Genomic DNA, 19,848 nt, shown 5'->3' on the forward strand with positions numbered 1-19,848 from the left:
AACCCTAGAGAAGAAGGAGTGGACCAAGGAACAAGTCCACCAATCCCTAGTCAACGATGAGGTATTGAAATTTTTTGAATTTTCTTTACCTAATAATGTTTTGTGTAGGATAGGTGGATATAACGATGCCAAGGAGTTGTGGAACAACTTGGCAAAGTTCCATGAGGAGAACTCCACTTCAAGTCATGAAGAGGAGTCAAGTGAGCCAAGTAGCTCACTTCATGGAGGAATGGATTTAGAAGTTGAGGGCCACTCAACATCTAAAGAAGAAGAGGAGGAGAGTTCTTCTTCAAGGTCGGAGCAAGAAGAAGAAGCTTCTACCTCCGGAAGGGATGAAGGAGAGAGCGTTCATCCATCCTCAACTCTAGGTAACTCAAGCCATTTAGTTTCTAGCAAATTACACATAATGTGCTTTGAGTGTAGGGAATTTGGACATTACAAGAGTAAATGTCCAAAGAGGGTTAGGAAGACTCCACCGGCGCCAAAGATCAAGGAAGCCGGAGTCCCGATACGCAAGAGCAAGGAGCACGTGGTGTGCTTCCAATGCAAGCGAAGGGGACATTATCGGAGCCAATGTCAGAGGGGGAGGCAATCTCACAAGGACAAGAGACCGAGCACATCGATAGGGGGAGCTCCCCAAACCCTAAGGTAATCTCTAAGGCACATTATTGCAATACTAGTAAGATGCATGCTAGTAGTTTGATTGCAATTGACAATAATGATAAGTATGATAATTATAGAAATCGATACACATGCTTAGGTGCCAAACATGTGAGCCTAGATAAGGATAACACTAGGAAAGCCAACCCTAGGATCAACTCATCTAAGGTTAAGGATAACCTAGGTAGAAATCCCAAAACAACTAGACATATGCCTAGGAATACCTCAAAGACAAATGACAAGTTAAAACTTGAGGCCTTAGAAAAGGAAAATCAAGTCTTGAGGTCAAGACTTGACTCTCTAGAAAAGGCTCTTAAGGATTTGACTCTAGGGTCTAGGGGTCAAAAACCCAAGTCCAAGGACAAGAAAGATTTGGGTCACAAACCTAAGTCCCAAGTAGTCAAGCCCAATTATCATAATGTTCCATTTGATTATGGAACAAAACCTAGGGCTAGGAAGAACAACACCAAAGTCACAAGGGGAGTCACCCCTAGAGTTGATCTTGATGAGTCCCAAATGACCAAGGCTTCAAAGCCTAGGAGGGTCATTAGGAGGGTTGCTAGGGAAGTCATCCCTAGTGAATATTTAGTGAACCCAATGAGCTCAAATAGGTATTGGGTTCCTAGGAGCGTGATTTCATCACGCTAGATTAGTTAGGGTGTGCCAACCTTACTTGAATAGGTAGTTAACCTAATCATGGCAAAAGGTGGCACTTTAGGATTTTTCAAGGTATAATCAAGCCTTGAAAATGAAATTAAGAATTATTCCTAAGGTGATTAGAATGTGCCAATCAAATTTGAGGAGTTTTCTAGAGTCAATCTAGTTGGCACATAGTGATCTAAAAGTCTTGAGGATATGATTTTAGGTCTATTACACTTAGGAATATAGAATTTATGGCAAAATGATCAAAATTATCAAAAATGGCAACTAAGGCTAGAATTAGGTATTTTCTATACCTTGACATGTTATTTTCCATATATTGTTTGTCATATGCCATGTCATGACATCATATTTAATCTATGATCATTTGAAATGTCATGATAATGCTTAGGTTATTTATATGTCATGCTTTATTTAAGTTTCATACTTTATGTCATGACATCATGACATTGGCACATGTTATTATGTATGATATCATTTTATGCCATGTCATCATTTCTTGCATTTATAATCAATGAAATTGATTTAAGGTTAAAAACACAATTTGATATGGAGATCAAATTGATGTTTAGAAAATGCATGAGGCCTTAGCCTAAGATAACCTAAACCCATATCTCACATCAAAATTGACTTGGATGTGTTTGATACACCTTAGATGTGTGTGAGATATTAGGATGATGAGTTAGGAACAAGGTGCATAGTTCTTGTACCTAGATGAGACTAATTCAAAATTGGGGATCATAGGGAAAGCTTATGTACAAGTCATGTACATTTAGCCCAAAGATTGTGGTCCTAAATTAAAGGGTTTAAAATCATTTCAAAATTGATTTGAAAAACCTTGATGAAGCTTTTCTAGTGATAGCATTCATCATTGAACAAGTTGATACAAAGATAAGTTAACTTTGAGCTATTTCAAAGACTTTTGAACTTTGTATCAAGATTGAAAAATGGAAGTTATTTTCATAGAAAACTATTTTTCCATGATAATATATGTTATGAGGAATGTATCCTTAAAGTTTCACAATTTTTGGAATTTTCTGTAATTTTCTAGAGGTTTCTGAATTTCGTGGAGAGAAATCAGAACTTATCAGACCTTTATCAGGTTTGTGGACCGATTAGAAGCGTTTCTGATCGATCCAGGGGAGCCTGGATCGGTCACTGTGACCGATCCAGAGGGAGCCTGATCGGTCTGGTGACCGATCAGGGCGTGCCAACCTGCTAAATTTCGACTGTTTGTCTGAAATTGCAGCTATGGAAGTGGTGTTTTAGAGTTCTAAAGGTTTGAAACTCTCCAAGAAATTGTTGGTGCAATGGTCAAGGGGGAGTTGACCTTTATGGGGAGTTTTACCTATTAGTCAAGGAGGAGTTGACTTTTAGGGGGAGTTTTTACTCGTCGAAATTTTTGAGGATGAGTGATATGGGATTATCACTAAGTTGATTGTTGAATTTAGTATCAAGGGGGAAATTAAGGGTTTCAATGAAAGGTATGAGACTTTCATTAGGAAGAAACTCTTGACCTTGATTCACTCCTTTTGATGTGTGTCAAAAAGGGGAAGAATGTCTAGAGAATGTTCAAGGAAGAACATTGGAGTTAGTGGGAGAGTTTGTTGATCACGACGAGTGAAGTTGTGAACAACGATAACTTACTCTTCAGGGGGCGAGTTTGTTGATGTGTGCCAATAGGGGGAGAATGAAGGGTTTAAGTTAGGCCTTCATTATCTAAGAAGGAGGTTGCCTTCTTAGAAGGAGAATGTAAGGTTGTAACTTATGTTTCATTACCTAGTGGCATGAGGAAAGTTGAGGCTATTAGATTAGCCTAACTTAAAGGTATTGTCAAACATCAAAAAGGGGGAGATTGTTGGTGTAATTTCCAGTAGGTCGAGGTTAACCTAGTTGACCAAGCGTAAATCTTGGTCATGGTTTCGATGTTTGACAATACAGAAAGACATGTAGACATGGACAATGCAGGTGCAGTTGTCCATGTGGAGAGATACTGATCAAGGTCTGATCAGGTTGAAAGAAGAAGAGTCAAGTAGGTCAAGGTTGACCGGATACTTGACTGGGAAGTCCTAACTGGGAGTTAGGTAGAGTGAAAATCCTAGTGAGTGAAGCTAGGTGAAAGTGAAAGTCCTGGTGAGTGAAGCCAGACAGTGGGAAAGTCCTGGTGAGTGAAGCCAGACAGTGGGAAAGTCCTGGTGAGTGAAGCCATGCAGTTAGAAAAGTCCTAGTGAGTGAAGCTAGGCAGTTGGGAAGTCCTGGTGAGTGAAGTCAGGCAGTTGGGAAGTCCTGGTGAGTGAAGCCAGGCAGTTGGGAAGTCCTGGTGAGTGAAGCCAGGCAAGGGAAAGACCTAGTGAGTGAAGCTAGGCAGATTGGAAGTCCTGGTGAGTGAAGCCAGGCAAGGGAAATCCAGATGGGTCAAGGTTGACCAGACATCTGGTGAAAAGTCCAAGCAGGGAGCTTGGCACGGGAAAAGTCCAAGTATGGAGACTTGGCACGGAGAAGACCAAGTTGGAGACTTGGCACGGAAAGTCGGAGAGGGCTCGGTAGCTCGTTCTCCGGACTAGGTCAAGAAAGGGCTCGGTAGCCCGTTCTCAGGACCATTTAGGGTTTAGGGCTGGAGCTCTAAACCTGGATCGGTCTGGTGACCGATCCAGCGATACGCCTGAGTATCTGATCGGTCTGGTGACCGATCAGATAACAAACAGAAGAGTTCTGTAAGTCATCTGATCGGTCTGGAGACCGATCAGAGGAGTTGAGCCAACTTTCTGTGAGTGAACTGATCAGTCTGGGGACCGATCAGCAGGGAGTCTGATTGGTCTCCATGATCGATCAGAGACGCAGCCACCTCTCTGTAAGAGAGGTGGGATCGGTCCGGGGACCGATCAGACTGGGGCCTAATCGGTCCCCAGGACCGATCAGAGGTGCCTTGGACCGATCAGGCTGAGGCCTGATCGATCCAGAACTATCCATTGGCTCACAACGGTCTTCTGTCTTCTGCTGTCTTCTGGTTTCTTCTTCGCAGGCAGTGCAGGTTATAAAAGGAGATCGAGGGCTTCTACAGAACTTCTCCCTTCTTCTTCCTCCTCTGAACTGAGCTGCTGTTCTTCTGAAAGTTGTGCTCTTGAGCTTTGTTGAGCTCCGAAGCTTCGTGTGAGCTTCTTCGACTGAGTTTCTTGTTGGCATTCGTTCGTGAAGTTGGTGCTTCATCCGGGACTTCAGTCGACGAGAAGGCAAGCGAGTATTTGTACATTCATTGTGTATTTTGTTCTTGCTCTTCTTTGTATTTCCATATTGCTGTTGCAAGCTATTGTGGCGAGGTTTCTACACCCAGAAGGAGTTCATATTAGCCGATTTTCCGGGGACTCATCCACCAACGGATTGATAGGCTTCGTCCACCTTACGGACACACCGAGGAGTAGGAGTTTCATCTCCGAACCTCGTTACATCGACGAGTTTGAGGTTTTCTATTCTCCGTTGTCGTTTCTATTGTTTATTTCCGCTGTGCTAACCTTGATTTGTAGAAAGAAACGAACGATTTGGGGTGGCTATTCACACCCCCCTCACTAGCCGCGTCCATCGATCCTAACAAAGACTTGATACCTTAGAAAAGACTCTTAAGAATTTGGATGAGTCAACTCTAGGGTCTAAGGGTCAAAAGCAAAAGTCCAAGGACATGAGAGGTTTGAGTCACAAACCTAAGTCTCAAGTGGTCAAGCCCACTTACCATAATGTTCCATTCGATTATGGAACAAGACCTAGGGCTAGGAAGATCATCACCAAGGTCACAAGGGGAGTCACCCCTAGAGTTGATCTTGATGAGTCCCAAATGACCAAGGCTTTAAAGCCTAGGAGGGTCATTAGGAGGGTTGCTAGGGAATTCATCCCTAGTGAATATTTAGTGAACCCAATGAGCTCAAATAGGTATTGGGTTTCTAGGAGAGTGATTCCTTCACGCTAGATGGTTTAGGGTGTGCCAACCTTAATTGGATAGGTAGTTAACCTACTCATGGCAAAATGTGGCATTTTAGGAAGTTTCAAGGTATAACCAAGCATTGAAAATGAAATTAAAAATTATTCCTAAGGTGATTAGGATGTGCCAACCACATTTGAGGAATTTTCTAGGGTCAATCTAATTGGCACATAGTGATCTAAAAATCTTTAGCATATGATTTTAGATCTATTACACTTAGGAATATAGAATTTATGGCAAAATGATCAAAGTTATCAAAAATGACAACTAAAGCTAGAATTAGGTATTTTCTATATCTTTATATGTTATTTGCCATATATTGTTTGTCATATGTCATGTCATGACATCATATCTAATTTACTATCATTTGAAATGTCATGATAATGCTTAGGTTAGTTATATGTCATGCTTTATTTAAGTTTCATACTTTATGACATGACATCATGACATTGGCACATGTTTTCACTTATGATATTATTTTATGTCATGTCATCATCTCTTGCATTTATGATCAATTAAATTGATTTAAGGATAAAAACTCAATTTGATATGGAAATCAAATTGTTGTCTAGAAAATGCATGAGAACTTAGCTTAAGATGACCTAAACTCATATCTCATATCAAAATTGACTTGGATGTGTTTGATACACCTTAGATGTGTGTGAGATATTAGGATTATGAGTTAGGATCAAGGTGCATAGCTCTTGTACCTAGATGAGCCTAACTTGAAATTGAGGATCATAGGGAAAGCTTGTGTACAAGTCATGTACATTTAGCCCTAAGATTGTGGTCCTAAATTGAATGGTTTAAAATCATTTCAAAATTGATTTGAAAAATCTTGATGAAGCTTTTCTAGTGATAGCATTCATCATTGAGCAAGTTGATACAAAGATGGATTAACCTTGAGTTATTTCAAAGTTTTTCGAACTTTGTATCAAGATTTGAAAATGGAAGTTATTTTCATAGAAAACTATTTTTCCATGATAATATATGTTATGAGGAATGTATCCTCAAAATTTTACAATTTTTGGAATTTTCTGTGAATTTTTAGAGGTTTCTGAATTTCGGGAGAAAAATCAGAAATTCCTATCAGTCCCGATCGGTCCAGGGGATCTGGATCGGTCACTGGACCGATCCAGGGAGATCCGGATCGGTCCGGTGACCGATCGGGCGTGCCAAATGCTTTCTGAATTTATGAAATTTCAGCTGGAAGTTGGTATTTTAGATTTCTAAAGGATTGAAACTCTCCAAGACATTGTTGGTGCAATGGTCAAGGGGGAGTTGACCTTTAGGGGGAGTTTTACCTATTGGTCAAGCAGGCGTTGACTTTTAGGGGGAGTTTTTACTCGTCAAGATGTGTGATATGAGATTATCACTAAGTTGATTATTGTCTTTAGTATCAAGGGGGAAATTAAGGGTTTCAATGAAAGGTATGGGACTTTCATTAGGAAGAAACTCTTAACCTTGATTCACTCTTTTTGATGTGTGTCAAAAAGGGGGAGAAATGTCTAGAGAATGTTCAAGGAAGAACATTGGAGTTTGGGGAGAATGTTCAAGGAAGAACATTGATTAGAGAACTATTGGAAAACCTAAGTTAGGTTATCGGGTTAACCTAACTTGATTATGATTTTTGTCAAACATCAAAAAGGGGGAGATTGTTGGTGCAACCTTAGGTCAAGGTTGACCTGGTTGACCCGACTCGAGTTGACCTGACTCGAGGTATATTTTGATGTTTGACAAAAATAGAGAAGTTGTATTTTGATGTTTGACGATGAAAGAAAAGTTGTATCTTGATGTTTGACAAGAATACAAACTTGGGAGATTGTGGGTGCAACCTTCGGTTAAGGTTGATCTGGTTGACCCGACTTGAGTTGACCTGATTCGGGAAAAGTCCAAGTATGGAGACTTGGCACGGAAAGGTCCAAGCAGGGAGCTTGGCACGGGAAAAGTCCAAGTATGGAGACTTGGCACGAAAAAGTCCAAGCAGGGAGCTTGGCACGGGAAAAGTCCAAGTATGGAGACTTGGCACGGAAAAGTCCAAGCAGGGAGCTTGGCACGGGAAGTCGGAGAGGGCTCGGCAGCTCGTTTCCGGACTAGGTCAGAGAGGGTTCGGGAGCTCGTTCTCTGGACCAGACGAAGTCGGAGAGGGCTCGGCAGCTCGTTCTCCGGACTAGGTCAGAGAGGGCTCGGTAGCTCGTTCTCTGGACCGGATGAAGTCGGAGAGGGTTCGGTAGCTCGTTCTCCGGACTAAGTCGGAGAGGGCTCGGTAGCTCGTTCTCCGGACTAGATCAGAGAGGGCTCGGGAGCTCGTTCTCTGGACCGGACGAAGTCGGAGAGGGCTCGGTAGCTCGTTCTCTGGACTAGGTCAGAGAGGGCTCGAGAGCTCGTTCTCTGGATCGGACGTGGAAGTCGGAGAGGGCTCGGTAGCTCGTTCTCCGGACTAGGTCAGAGAGGGCTCGGTAGCTCGTTCTCTAAACCGCGAAGGCTTTAGGATTTAGGGCTGGGAAGCTCTAAGGCATTGGATCGGTCTGGTGACTGATCCAGTGATACTCAGGTTTATTTGATCGGTCTGGTGACCGATTAGTAACCAAACAGTGGTTCGCTGTAGGTTATCTGATCGGTCCACAGACCGATCAGAGACCGATCAGGAATCGGCAACCCCTCACTGTGAAGAATTGGGATCGGTCTGGGGACCGATCAGACTAGGGCCTGATCGGTCCACAAACCGATCAGGAATGTCCTGGACCGATCAGGCTATGGCCTGATCGGTCCAGGCCTAGCCGTTGAGTCACAACGGCTAGAATTCTGTCTTCTTTCTTCGCAGGTTCAGGTTATAATCGTGTTCGAGGGCCTCTACAGTAACTCTTCTTCTTGTTCCTCACTCTTGCGATCTGAGCTTTGCTGAGCTCCCTATTCTTGAAGCTTCGTGTGAGCTTCCCTCGACTGGGTGATCAGCTGCTGTTGACATCGTGAAGTTGCTGCTTCATCGAATTCCAGTCGACGAGAAGGCAAGCAAAGTGTTTTTACATTTATATTGTTCTTGTTTTCTTTCTCTATTGATTGTACTCCATTCTTGCTGTTGCAAGAGAGATTGTGGCGAGGTTTCTCCACCCAGAAGGAGTTCATATTTGCCGATTATCCGGGGTCTCATCTACCGACGGATTGATAGGCTTCGTCCACCTTACGGACATGCCGAGGAGTAGGAGTATCATCTCCGAACCTCGTTACATCATCGTGTTTGAGGTTTGATCTTCTCGACTTTCGTTTCTACATTGTCTTTCTGCTGTGCTAACCTAAATTGTAGGAAGAAACGAAAATTTGGGGTCGGCTATTCACACCCCCCCTCTCTAGCCGCAGCCGAAGGTCCTAACAAGATGCTCGGTCCAATCATCTCGTGTGCTTTATTCGACGGTTAGTCCTCCTGAAGTAAACCCGCTCTGATACCACTTGTAGAACCCTAGGCGGCCGGCTAGAGGGGGGTGAATTGTCCTATAAAGGAAAACAAACCTTCTTTAAAGTTTATAGCTTTATAAGAATCAACACTTGCATAAAAGAAATAAGAGACTAAATAAAGAAAGAAAAAAAAAGCATAAAATGTTTACTTGGTTATAATTGGGGAGGTTGTTAATACAAGGAAAATGAAAAACTCACTAATGTCTCCTTCAGGTGGAGAAGCCTCTTACAGCAGTTGAAGTACTCAATTACAGAACAAAGTAATTGAGTACTACTGCACTTCCAATATCAAGAGGCGTTCCACAAGAAGAAGAAGAAGTTAGGGTTATGGTTTCATGTTGTAAGTCTTGTAAGATTTTACTTGTATTTACTTCCCTTTTCTTTCTTCTTGTACTGAGAGTTTGTACAAGGCTTCTCTGCCTTTGGTAATTACCGAAAAGGAGTATTTTTCATAGTGGAGTGTGTGTCGCATGTAGATCCTTGGATTAGTCACCTCTTCTTGAGGTGGATACTAAGTAAATCCTAGCGTTAGCATTGTAAGTGTGCTTTGTGTGTATTTCTGCTGCATATTATCATCATCAAAGCAAGCAACGAGTGTGCGACGAGCTATTCATCCCCCCTCCCTCTAGCACAAATCAACCTTAACAACTCATTGGAACCTCTGCCAAGTGATCCAAAGAGTCAATCTAGCATGTCAATAGAAAATGGTCAAACTTAGTTAATCGATTAATGCACACTCAATTTGAATCATGCACCGTCTAAAATCCATCATACTATGCTCCCTTTTCACTTAGGTACAAAATCTCCCGAAGTAAGCTTGCTAGTCTCTGACCCTCCTTGTGGGTTATGGGTCCACCATGCTTTCGTTGCATCACTCTGATGTTCTACCTTTGCTTGTTGACACACCAAACATCGAACTGCAAGGTCCCCAACATCCTTTACTTGAGACTGTGCTTCTTGATCTCCAATAGGTTATTGGCAATTCCACTCCCTACTTTCCAACTCGATTTTAGTTGGTGTCATAGAAGATCTACATCCTCTGTATCAGGTTCAGGTCCTGAGTGTCAAATGGTCGCTTCCGTGATCAACCCAGACCATGACTATGAATAAGACTGACTCACTAAGTGTCAGAGCCAAGTAAGTGAGTAACTAATAGATAGGTATTGAAACAACAACATAAGCCAACTAAATTGGAGAGAGCTTAACCAACCATATCTTAATTCCAATGATATTTGACTTGTCTAATAATAAACTACATCAAGTAGCGAACACAAAAAAAAAGGTAAGATAATCATTAAAAGTATACCTTACTTTCCTATATCTCAAAGATGTCCTTCGGTTTGCCTTGCGTACTAAACTTGAAAAATGTAAATCGACATGAGATGAAAATCCTAAAAAACATAAAACCCCAATATTCAAACTCGAACCATGCTCTGATACCAATAAAATTGTCACACTCCGAGGATGTACTTGTCCGTCAAATCGGACGGTACCCTCTAGTGACAATATAGGAAATATGATATTGAACCAATTCAAGCTAACATAAAATACCAATATAATATAATAACACCAAGTCACAAATAACAATGCGTGTATGTATGCATAAACATGTGATCATATTAAACTGACCAAATAGTTATACCATTTTAATAAAACTTCATCGATTCGATAAAAGAAAACATAAATAGTGGCAGCAGAACAAAAGAATAAAATAACTCGAACAACTGAAACAGAAATTCAACTCAAGTGGAACTACAACCAAGACCTCTGAGTAACACGACATATCCCCTACCTGCTAATATGGAAATAGAAGGGGTAGTGAGTACAACAACTCAATGGGTAGAAGAAGATAATGAGACCTATAGGCTAGAGCTCATGGGGCCAAGACCTATAAGCTGGGACCTATCTTAGTCTGCAGATTGTTTGTGTCTCAAACATTTGGTTCGGGATTGATTTGATCTAGAGCATCTTTATTCAAGATCTTCTTCGTACTTATTATTTTGGCATGACATTGTAGTTATTATCCAGTATTAGAGGCAACAATCAAGATTAAGCAAATTAAAGTCTGATTTTTAGTGATAGATCACATTATATAATACACTAAATCAAAATACATAAATATACTTAATTATTTGAAAGTAAATTTTTCTTTCTTTGTCTCAAGGACTAGCGTAGATGGTTGATACGCAACATTCTTGCCTTGCCACATATAAATATACTTAATTAAAGTGCACAGTAAGTTATAATTTTATAATCATGTACTATAATTTTACATACCAATTTATCATAATTTCATATATTATAGTTTTAAAATATCATATGTCTAATTTCAAAAATAAAAATAAAAATAAAAATATAATATATTTTTTATATATACCATAATTTTTAAATTTAATATAATAAAATTTAAAAATGTATAAGGGGGTCCACCAAGTACGGGTCAAAGGATAACATCCAATGTAGAGGTCAAAGTCAAGGAGGTCAACATCAGAGAATGAACGTGCTCACCAAAGGAGGGTCGAGCGGAGCCCTACTATAGTGGCCGATCGAGCGTGCAGCGCCCGATCGGCAAATGGCTGGTCCAAGCAGAATGCCCATATATCCAAGATCATCCATCACTAAGCAGAGAATGTTGGGACGACCGGAGCGTTAGTCCGGTCGGGCGCAAACAATCTACCGAACCAAGTCATTACAGGAAAGCAGTAGAGGTCGACTGAGCAGGGATCCCCGGTTGAGCGGCTCCCCCGCTCGACCAATCAGTGGGACCCCTCTCATATCCTCTGATATCTTTTTGGGAGATAATGTCGCTGGTAACGAGGTATGGTCAACAGGCGGATCGTACGACGGAAACTTCTACTATCTTGTCAGGGATTTGCATGCTCTATTAAGATATGGTGTCAGAGATACTTTCCTGACAGATCCTTTCATAGGACAAATTAGAGAACGTGGGCATGCCTTGAGGAGCGTGCATGTCATCCGCTGGGGTGCTATATAAAGAGGGGTCCATGCACCGGCAGACGTACGCGTTATTCACTATTCACGCTTGCACTTACTGTTGCTCCTCTTTCTTCTACTATTCCGGTGACTGACTTGAGTGTCGGATGGCCAACGCCGAAGACCCCTTCCTGGCCCGACACTGACGTTTCTTGTGTTACAGAATGGAGCGGAGTCTACATCTAGTTAACACAGAAGCCACATCTTCGGCTAGCCGTCTCCACGATTTTCAGACATGATCAATTATGTATGGCTCATCTTTTGATGCATATTTGGATAGTCTATCTAGAGTGTTGCGTAGATGTGTTGAGACTAACCTTGTGTTGAATTTTGAAAAATGTCATTTTATTATCGAACAAGGAATTGTATTGTAGGAAAGGAATTGGGGTAAACCCTGCTAAGATTGGTGTCTCAGCTTAAAGTTCCCACAAACGACACCAACTGATATTGCCAAAAAGTTTAGCAAACTCAAGTTTTCATAACCAAGGGATGAAGTTTAGGAGTCATGAATCTAGGGTTTTTTGTTTCCTACCGGGATGTTTACCTTTTATATTTAAAATGCCCTAGATCTTATCTAAAAGTAAGATCGGGTCCTCCGTCGTAGAAGACGGATCTTCATGTTTTGTCCTATCCTACTACAGAACTTTACCTCCCCTTCAGGTGGAATCAAGATATGGTTGGGAGACCCAGTCTCAAGTTCACGGTTATGGGCTTGACAATGACTAGGCCTCCCAATCAGGCTTTGTGTAGTGTAATCTTACTTGTTCAGCCTGTCCAAGGCAGAGGTTATTATCGTTGAGACCTATATTGTCGAGACCTCTAAGACTTATGCGGTCGAGACCTATGTTGTTGAGAGCTCTAAAAACCTAGGCGATGGCCGAGACCGTAGGAACCAAGGCCATTGTGCCAAGACTTTTAAGCCTGAACCCTCAAGGTTGAGACCTCTAAGTTGAGGCTCACGAGGCTGAGACCTATAGGCTGGAGCTCACGGGGCCAAGACCTATAGACTGGGACCTATCTTAGTCTGTAGATTGTTTGTGTCTCGAACATCTGGTTCGGGATTCATTTGATCAAGATCATCTTTATTCAAGATCTTCTTCGTACATATTATTTTGGCATGACGTTGTAGTTATTATCTAGTATTAGAGACGACAATCAAGATCAAGCAAATTAAAGTCTGATTTTTAGTGATAGATCACGTTATATAATACACCAAATCAAAATACATAAATATACTTAATTATTTGAAAGTAAATTTTTTCTTTCTTTATCTTGAGGACTAACGTAGATGATGGATACATAACATTATTACCTTACCACATATAAATATACTTAGTTAAAATACACAGCAGGTTATAATTTTATAATCATATACTATAATTTTACATACCAACTTATCATAATTTCATATATTATAGTTTTAAAATATCATATGTCTAATTTCAATAAAAAAAAAATATAATATATTTTTTATATATACCATAATTTTTAAATTTAATATAATAAAATTTTAAAATGTATAATTTAACCGCTCTCTCCGAAATTTCCCACATAATATTAGGATATGTAACTAAGACTCAAATCTCTTAATTATCCCGGATTACCTGCTCTCTTCCATAAAATAACCGATGGGGTAGCTCATAAAATTTGTTGTGTCCGGAAAGCCGTAGACTGCAGATTAATATTGTGTAAAAAAATGGCCTTCTCTGGAGCGAAGGAGTCTTTGTTGTGCACGAGACGAAAAGTCAATGTTTGAACGCTTTATAATATTAATATTTACTGCAGAGTCGGAGGTTGTTTTCTTCTAACATGTGTCGCGTGTTTTCTTCACAAATCTCAACGACTCACACTCCAGCAAATAAAAACAAAGAAGAAGGAGAAATAATAATCCCTAATTACATGTAAGTCAACACACTGATCTCGTTCCCTCCTCCTCATCCGATGGTGGAGGACGGCGCCGGACGAGGAGGCGCAGGCGAAGGGTCGGCACCGGCCCAAGTGGGAACCAAGCCGCCGCGCCCCTCCATCACGCTCCCCGCCCGGTATTCCCTGGAGAACCTCTTCCGCAGCGGCGCCGGGAGCGGCAGCGGCGCCGGCCCCTCAGAGGCCAGCCCCGGCCCGTTGACTCTCGTGTCCAGTTTCTTCGCCGAGGACCCCGAGTCGGAGAGCCACTCCTTCACTCAGCTCCTGGTCGGAGCCATGAATTCTCCCGCGGATGGGACGACGAAGGAGGAGGACAGGGGGGATTTGGATGGAGGCGGAGTCGTGCGGCTAGGGCAGGAACCTCCTGAGAGCCTGTCGGTGGGCCAGCATCAGGTGCTTTCGATTCCCCCAGGACTAAGGCCTGCGAGCTTGTTTGATTCTCCGGCCTTCTTTTCTTCCCGCCAGGTAGGCGATGAGCTCGAGTAAAATTGATCTTTTTGAGCAGCATGTGATTCAGCTACAGAAACTATTTGATCTTGATTTACGCTCTTGTTGTTCCTTTGATGATAATGCCAACAATTTGACTGGTAGAAGTTACTTTGATTTTGTTCTTGCTCTTATAGTTTGGAATTCTGAAACTCTTTGGCGTAGATGAGAAGAAAATTGTGATACGTAGCCTTTTGTTAATGGATTGTTTATACTCAAGGACATGGTATTCTCCATGTGTGTTCATGCAACATGATGTGTTGGAAGTTGGTGGACTCTTAAATAGCTTTCTAGGAAGAGAAGAGGAGTTGTAGCATAATGCCTTGTATTGCAAAAATTATTTGTCTTGCAGCTTCACATTACATGACTATTTATACTACTCAATAGAAACTCCTAGATCATACTTCATCAATTAGATTCGTGAATTTATTTTATCTAGTTATGTGAATTACAAGATTCACGTTTCACTTGGTTCATGTACATCAAGCATTTATGATGGTTCATATTCAAGTTTAATTCAACTTCTAACACTCCCCCCTAAACTTGAATCTTCTGACTCCAAGCATGAACCTCAGTCTTCGAAAATCATCAAATTTCAATGGCTTTGTAAAAATATCGGCAAGTTGATTCATAGTCTTCACATATTCTAGTTCAACTTCTTTCTTTGCAATGTATTATTGAATAAAATGATACTTGTGTCATATGCTTGCTACCTTCATGAAACATAATGTGTGTTCATGCAACAAAATGTGTTCATGAACCATGTGGTATTCTCCATGTGTGTTCATGAGGATTCTTGTGCTTAAAGGTGCGATCAAAAGTAGCAGCTTGTCTAGTCGTGGAGTATGAAGTCTTTACCAATTGTCTGAATCTTACATATCAAGAGCCTACCAAAGAGCTTTTTTTTCAGAGCTCTCTTACCGACCAATAAGTTCAAAGCATAACACGAATGCATTAGATTGATCTGAGTAAGTCTGGCGGTAGTATATTGGAGTGAATACATATGGACCACATTAGAATAACTGAGGAAGACTAAAACTAGTTTGATTTAACCTCAAATTTTATAGATCATGGTGATTCTGATTATTAATTGGCGCAACACAACTAATGGAAGTGGCTCAGTTTACGTGACTCTCTTATCACTGATATGGTTGATTTCTTGGGTTTTTTTTTACTTATGCTACTATTTGTTAACATAGAGATTCTCTTGTAGAGGTTCTTGTATCAGTCTTTAGAATTATTAGTCATTTTTATGCAAGTTATCTGATCTCATCTCCACTCCTGTTGAATAAGTATGATGTGTTCTCTCAATGCTCTTTCCTGATTCTGTGTTAAACTTTATGCTGTCTAACAAGAGAAAAAAAAGTTTGCTTTGTTGTTGCACATAACTCTATTGATTGCATCACTTCTTTTTTGTTACATATAAAAGGCCTCCAATTCTCAATCAAAGATGTTGCAACAGACAGAATATCTGCCCACATCAATGACGACTTCATCGGCTCAGGAACAAGGCCAGGAGTTTGTTACTCTAAAGTCACATAATATTGCCATTCAATCTGCTGAAGGCTCTCATTCTGATCAATGGTCCCGGCCTAACTCTATCACAGTTGATAAGCCTGTTGAAGATGGCTACAATTGGCGAAAATATGGCCAGAAGATGGTAAGAGGCAGTGAATATCCTAGAAGTTACTATAAATGCAGCCATTTGAATTGTCCAGTCAAGAAAAAAATAGAGCATTCTGTGGATGGTCAAGTTACTGAGATTGTTTATAAAGGACAGCATAATCATCAGCGCCCAGCACCAAATAAGCGTTCTGGCAGTGGTGGGAGTTTTTCCACTGGATCAAATCAAATCACTGATAGTCTTAACAATCCTGCTACACCTGAATTAAGTTTTCATGATCATCAAGCAAACATCAGGATATCGAACAAGATATCTGCCGTTATGTCAGCTCCTAAAAGGGACCGAGAATCTGATTATGAGACACCTGATCAATTATCCGTATATGGTGAAGATGAAGAAGCATCTGAAGTTAATGGCAATGTAAGGGATAACAACAATAGTGATGCTAAAAGACTGTAAGTAGCATTTACATAATAACATTTCCTTTTATATACACATTCTTCAATTTATGGATTCTATTTCTGCATGTTGACAGGAATGTGTCTGATTCTATTCAAAAACCAACGTCAGAATCTAGGATCATTGTGCAAACAACAAGTGAGGTTGATCTTTTGGATGATGGTTACCGGTGGCGCAAGTATGGACAAAAAGTTGTAAAAGGAAATCCCCATCCAAGGTAACACTATCCTCTAACACTATTCAGCTATTTGTCTGAGAAAATACTCATGTATCTTGATCCTTTGAACGATGCAGAAGCTATTACAAGTGCACCTTCACAGGATGCAATGTTAGGAAACATATCGAGCGAGCTGCTATAGACCCCAAAGCTGTCATAACAACATACGAGGGTAAACATAACCATGATCTACCAGCTTCAAGGAACAGCAGCCATAGCATGGCTGGCACTGGTATTACTATTACAGCTCTAATATGCAAGTTCTCCATACTTCCCACAAACTTCAGAAATAATGATCAACATCTGATTGCCGCTAATTTACAGGTCAAAGATGAACATGAAACCAAATAAACCTATTCCAATTCACTCAAAGTTCCGTATCGAAGCTCGATCAGAATAACAAAGACACCGTTGGTTGATACTCTTCTGTTGTTCTCTTTTTATTGATAATCACAGTTAATTTACATACTTAGTTGGGCACCTTTGGAGGTGTTTGACGATATCAGTTTTACTAAATCTTCCTCTGCTTCACAGATACCACACTGTTAAACTGGCTATAGAAATGTTTGTATCTTATATTTTTGCACCAGAAAATTGATTATAGTTACTTGAACATATACTTTCAGAGTTTATGTATAGCAATTAATGAAACACTGACCTGTTGAGAGTGATTATGTCTATGTTCAATTTGATTCCTTTTCATTGTCTAAACTTTTGCTACGTAAGAAACTTTAATTCGCGTAATTTGTGTTGTTATAATCACAAGGAAGCTTCCATTCACTCAAGTAATACAACTGTTTTTGGCCATTATCTGTCGTATCATAATTCAAGTTTTGTCTAATGGTGCAATGAATCTGTCACTTTGTAAATGGTTGATCGGATTCGACTTCTCGATCGTATAAAATTTAATTCGTTTTGGAGTTTTATCAACAAGAACATAGAAAATGTCAAGAAGCTATCTTTATGTATTTTTGACAAGCACATACAAAACTAAAGCACAGAAAAAACACTGTGATATAGAGAATAAAAAAAAGTTGTCCCCAGTCCACACGAAGCTCGGAGCATATTGGATTTATTTTCTTATTAGAGAGTAAAATATTTTACAAAGTCTAGGACATTTCGAAACCAAATCTTACTGAATATTAGACAAAGATAACCTAATTAACAATTAGGTCATGCCATTAACAATTGCTCGCATGCGGTCATTGGGTGTGTTCATCTTGTACAGCCTAATATTAAACAAAGATAAGATATAATTCGCACTATGACTTTGTACAGATTAATCTTTGATTTAATCTGATTTGTCAGATGGATGAGTATATGTACACATCCTCATTTGATCGCGACAGATTCGATGAATATGATTACCCTTTGAACACATCAGACGAGCGCATCCTATCGATTTCAGATGAATTAAACTTAAGCAAATTTAATTATTATCTTCGTTCCTAATAAAGTAACAATAGAAACTGAAAAACTCTAGTGGTCATCTAAGCTGACAACTTTAAAAATTCAAGAATCATGCCGTTTCTATTTTTATTTTATTGGATATTTATAATTAATCGGGTCAATCGATATTATCATAATGATCTCTTATAGATATAAGAGAATTATAAATGGTGTGATAATTGTAGTTTCACTTATCAAAATTACGTATCATAGTGGGACTCCTCGGATTGGACCATTTGGCATTGACCGTTTTTGGAAGATACGTTACAAATAGCTACTCATCAAATAATTAAGGCCACCAAGTTAGAATCCACAAGTCTTGCAACATGCCCCTTTATAATTCATAGGTTTGTCAAATTAGAATTCACAAAGTTAGAGCATTTTATTGCATGAAGTAATAGACAGTGTGTGGATGAGTATGTAATTTTGTAAAAATATTAGGGGAATAAATTAGGTAGGGCAAGGTTTATAGCTTGGGAATATATTCCCATGGCTAGTTGTATGTTTTTTTTTTTTTTTTTGATAAAATAGTTGTATGCTTTAGATAGACGCAAGAAGAGAGAGAGAGAGAGAGAGAGAGAGAGAGAGAGAGAGGAGGTGTGATTGAGTTGTGGATGACTTGGTATGGACCATGTGTTGGACGGTAGGGGCTGTTAGACCAAATTTGATTTAGTCAGCGACCCGAGCTAGGCTATGTTGCATACACAATATGAGCCTAGTAGCCATTAAAAACTTTTTTTTTTAATCAGAAAACTTAAAATTTTAAATTATTGTAATTTTTTTGTTTTTATTAGTTAGCTCGATTTAGATTATACTTGGCATAAATTTTGTTCATGAGTGAGAAGGATGAGAGTGACATGAGTTGCAAGTCATGCATTCCCAGGGATGTTGAGCTGATTGGTTGTTAGGGTTGTTTAGTTTAAGTGAAAACAACTTCAATTTCGTAGGGATGTTGAGCTGGGCTGGTTGTTAGGGTTGTTCAATGAAAACAACTTCAATTGAAATAATTTTGATCAAACTGTATTAAATAATTTTGATAAACTATTCTATTTTATAACAATTTTGATTAAAAATTACTCAACATAATAATAAATTTGATTAAAATTACTCTAATTTTAGTTTTTTTAATTGATTAATATTGAGAGTGATCGGTCCGATTTCATAAAAATTTTCTACTGACCACCTAGATAAATTGAGAAATACTAATAAAGGTTTATCTAAACAACCAACATTCTTAAATCTACTTTTCATTGTAGAAAAATTTTCTAACACTACATCATAACTAAATTCAAATCTTAAATCTTCTGATTATCCATTAAAAAATCTAACCATTATCCCAAGACCTCATTTTAATAATATTTGATTGGTGGTAATCCAGTGGGATCATTTTAATTAATATTAAAAAATTTATAATTATTTAATAATTTTGATGAAAGCAACTATAATTATGTTAAAATAGGTATATTTTAAGAATATATAAAATAAAGGTATACTTTTTAGAAAAAATCAACTAAACACAGCATAAGAAAAAGGATAGATTCTGAGGGTGTAAAATGAAATTGTGTCATTAATTTATATTTTGGAACTATCTTTTGTCACATTCCACGTGCTTTAAAAGGCATGGAGAATGCCATACTTTAGTCAAATATTTTTCTTGATAATAACATTATAACAACATTAATTGTTTATAATATAAATGCGATATATTCTAACGTAATTACTTGTTTATTTTTTTCATTCTTAATATTGAAATTGTCATGAATTGTTTTTTCAACCTCGCTTGAGGTGAGGGATTCGACTCTGACCTGATGGAAATCCTATTTTGGATTAGAGCGAATCATTTTTAAAATAATATAAATAAACAACTTGTTAGATAAAAAAAATATTAACATTGCACTCTATCTACCTTTTGAAAGAGTAAAGAGAATATATATAGTTATAAAAACTCTCAAT

General features: G+C 39.2%; 1 protein-coding gene across 2 annotated transcripts; it reads left to right on the forward strand.

Moving 5' to 3' along the window:
- Positions 1–13,600: 13,600 nt before the first annotated feature.
- LOC122017416 (probable WRKY transcription factor 4) lies at positions 13,601–17,078 on the forward strand. 2 transcript variants are annotated; one of them, XM_042575031.1, is made up of 5 exons: positions 13,601–14,125; positions 15,609–16,225; positions 16,306–16,446; positions 16,524–16,678; positions 16,771–17,078. In XM_042575031.1, the coding sequence occupies exons 1-5, from the start codon at positions 13,679–13,681 to the stop codon at positions 16,779–16,781; spliced, it is 1,371 nt and encodes a 456-aa protein (XP_042430965.1). In that variant the 5' UTR covers positions 13,601–13,678; the 3' UTR covers positions 16,782–17,078. The 2 variants fall into 2 exon arrangements, with proteins under 2 accessions (XP_042430965.1, XP_042430964.1); XM_042575030.1 differs by having other exon boundaries at positions 13,603–14,125; positions 15,576–16,225.
- The last annotated feature ends 2,770 nt before the right edge of the window (positions 17,079–19,848 follow it).

The sequence above is a fragment of the Zingiber officinale genome, chromosome 8B (assembly GCF_018446385.1).
Source record: "Zingiber officinale cultivar Zhangliang chromosome 8B, Zo_v1.1, whole genome shotgun sequence".
NCBI lineage: Eukaryota > Viridiplantae > Streptophyta > Magnoliopsida > Zingiberales > Zingiberaceae > Zingiber > Zingiber officinale.

What these genes read in the sequence shown, in the direction of transcription:
- LOC122017416 (XM_042575030.1), top strand. Translation starts at nt 13,679, where the DNA reads ATGGTGGAGGACGGCGCCGGACGAGGAGGCGCAGGCGAAGGGTCGGCA. An exon ending in CCTTCTTTTCTTCCCGCCAG is followed by an intron (nt 14,126 to 15,575) that starts GTAGGCGATGAG and finishes TACATATAAAAG; the next exon opens with GCCTCCAATTCTCAATCAAA. An exon ending in AATAGTGATGCTAAAAGACT is followed by an intron (nt 16,226 to 16,305) that starts GTAAGTAGCATT and finishes GCATGTTGACAG; the next exon opens with GAATGTGTCTGATTCTATTC.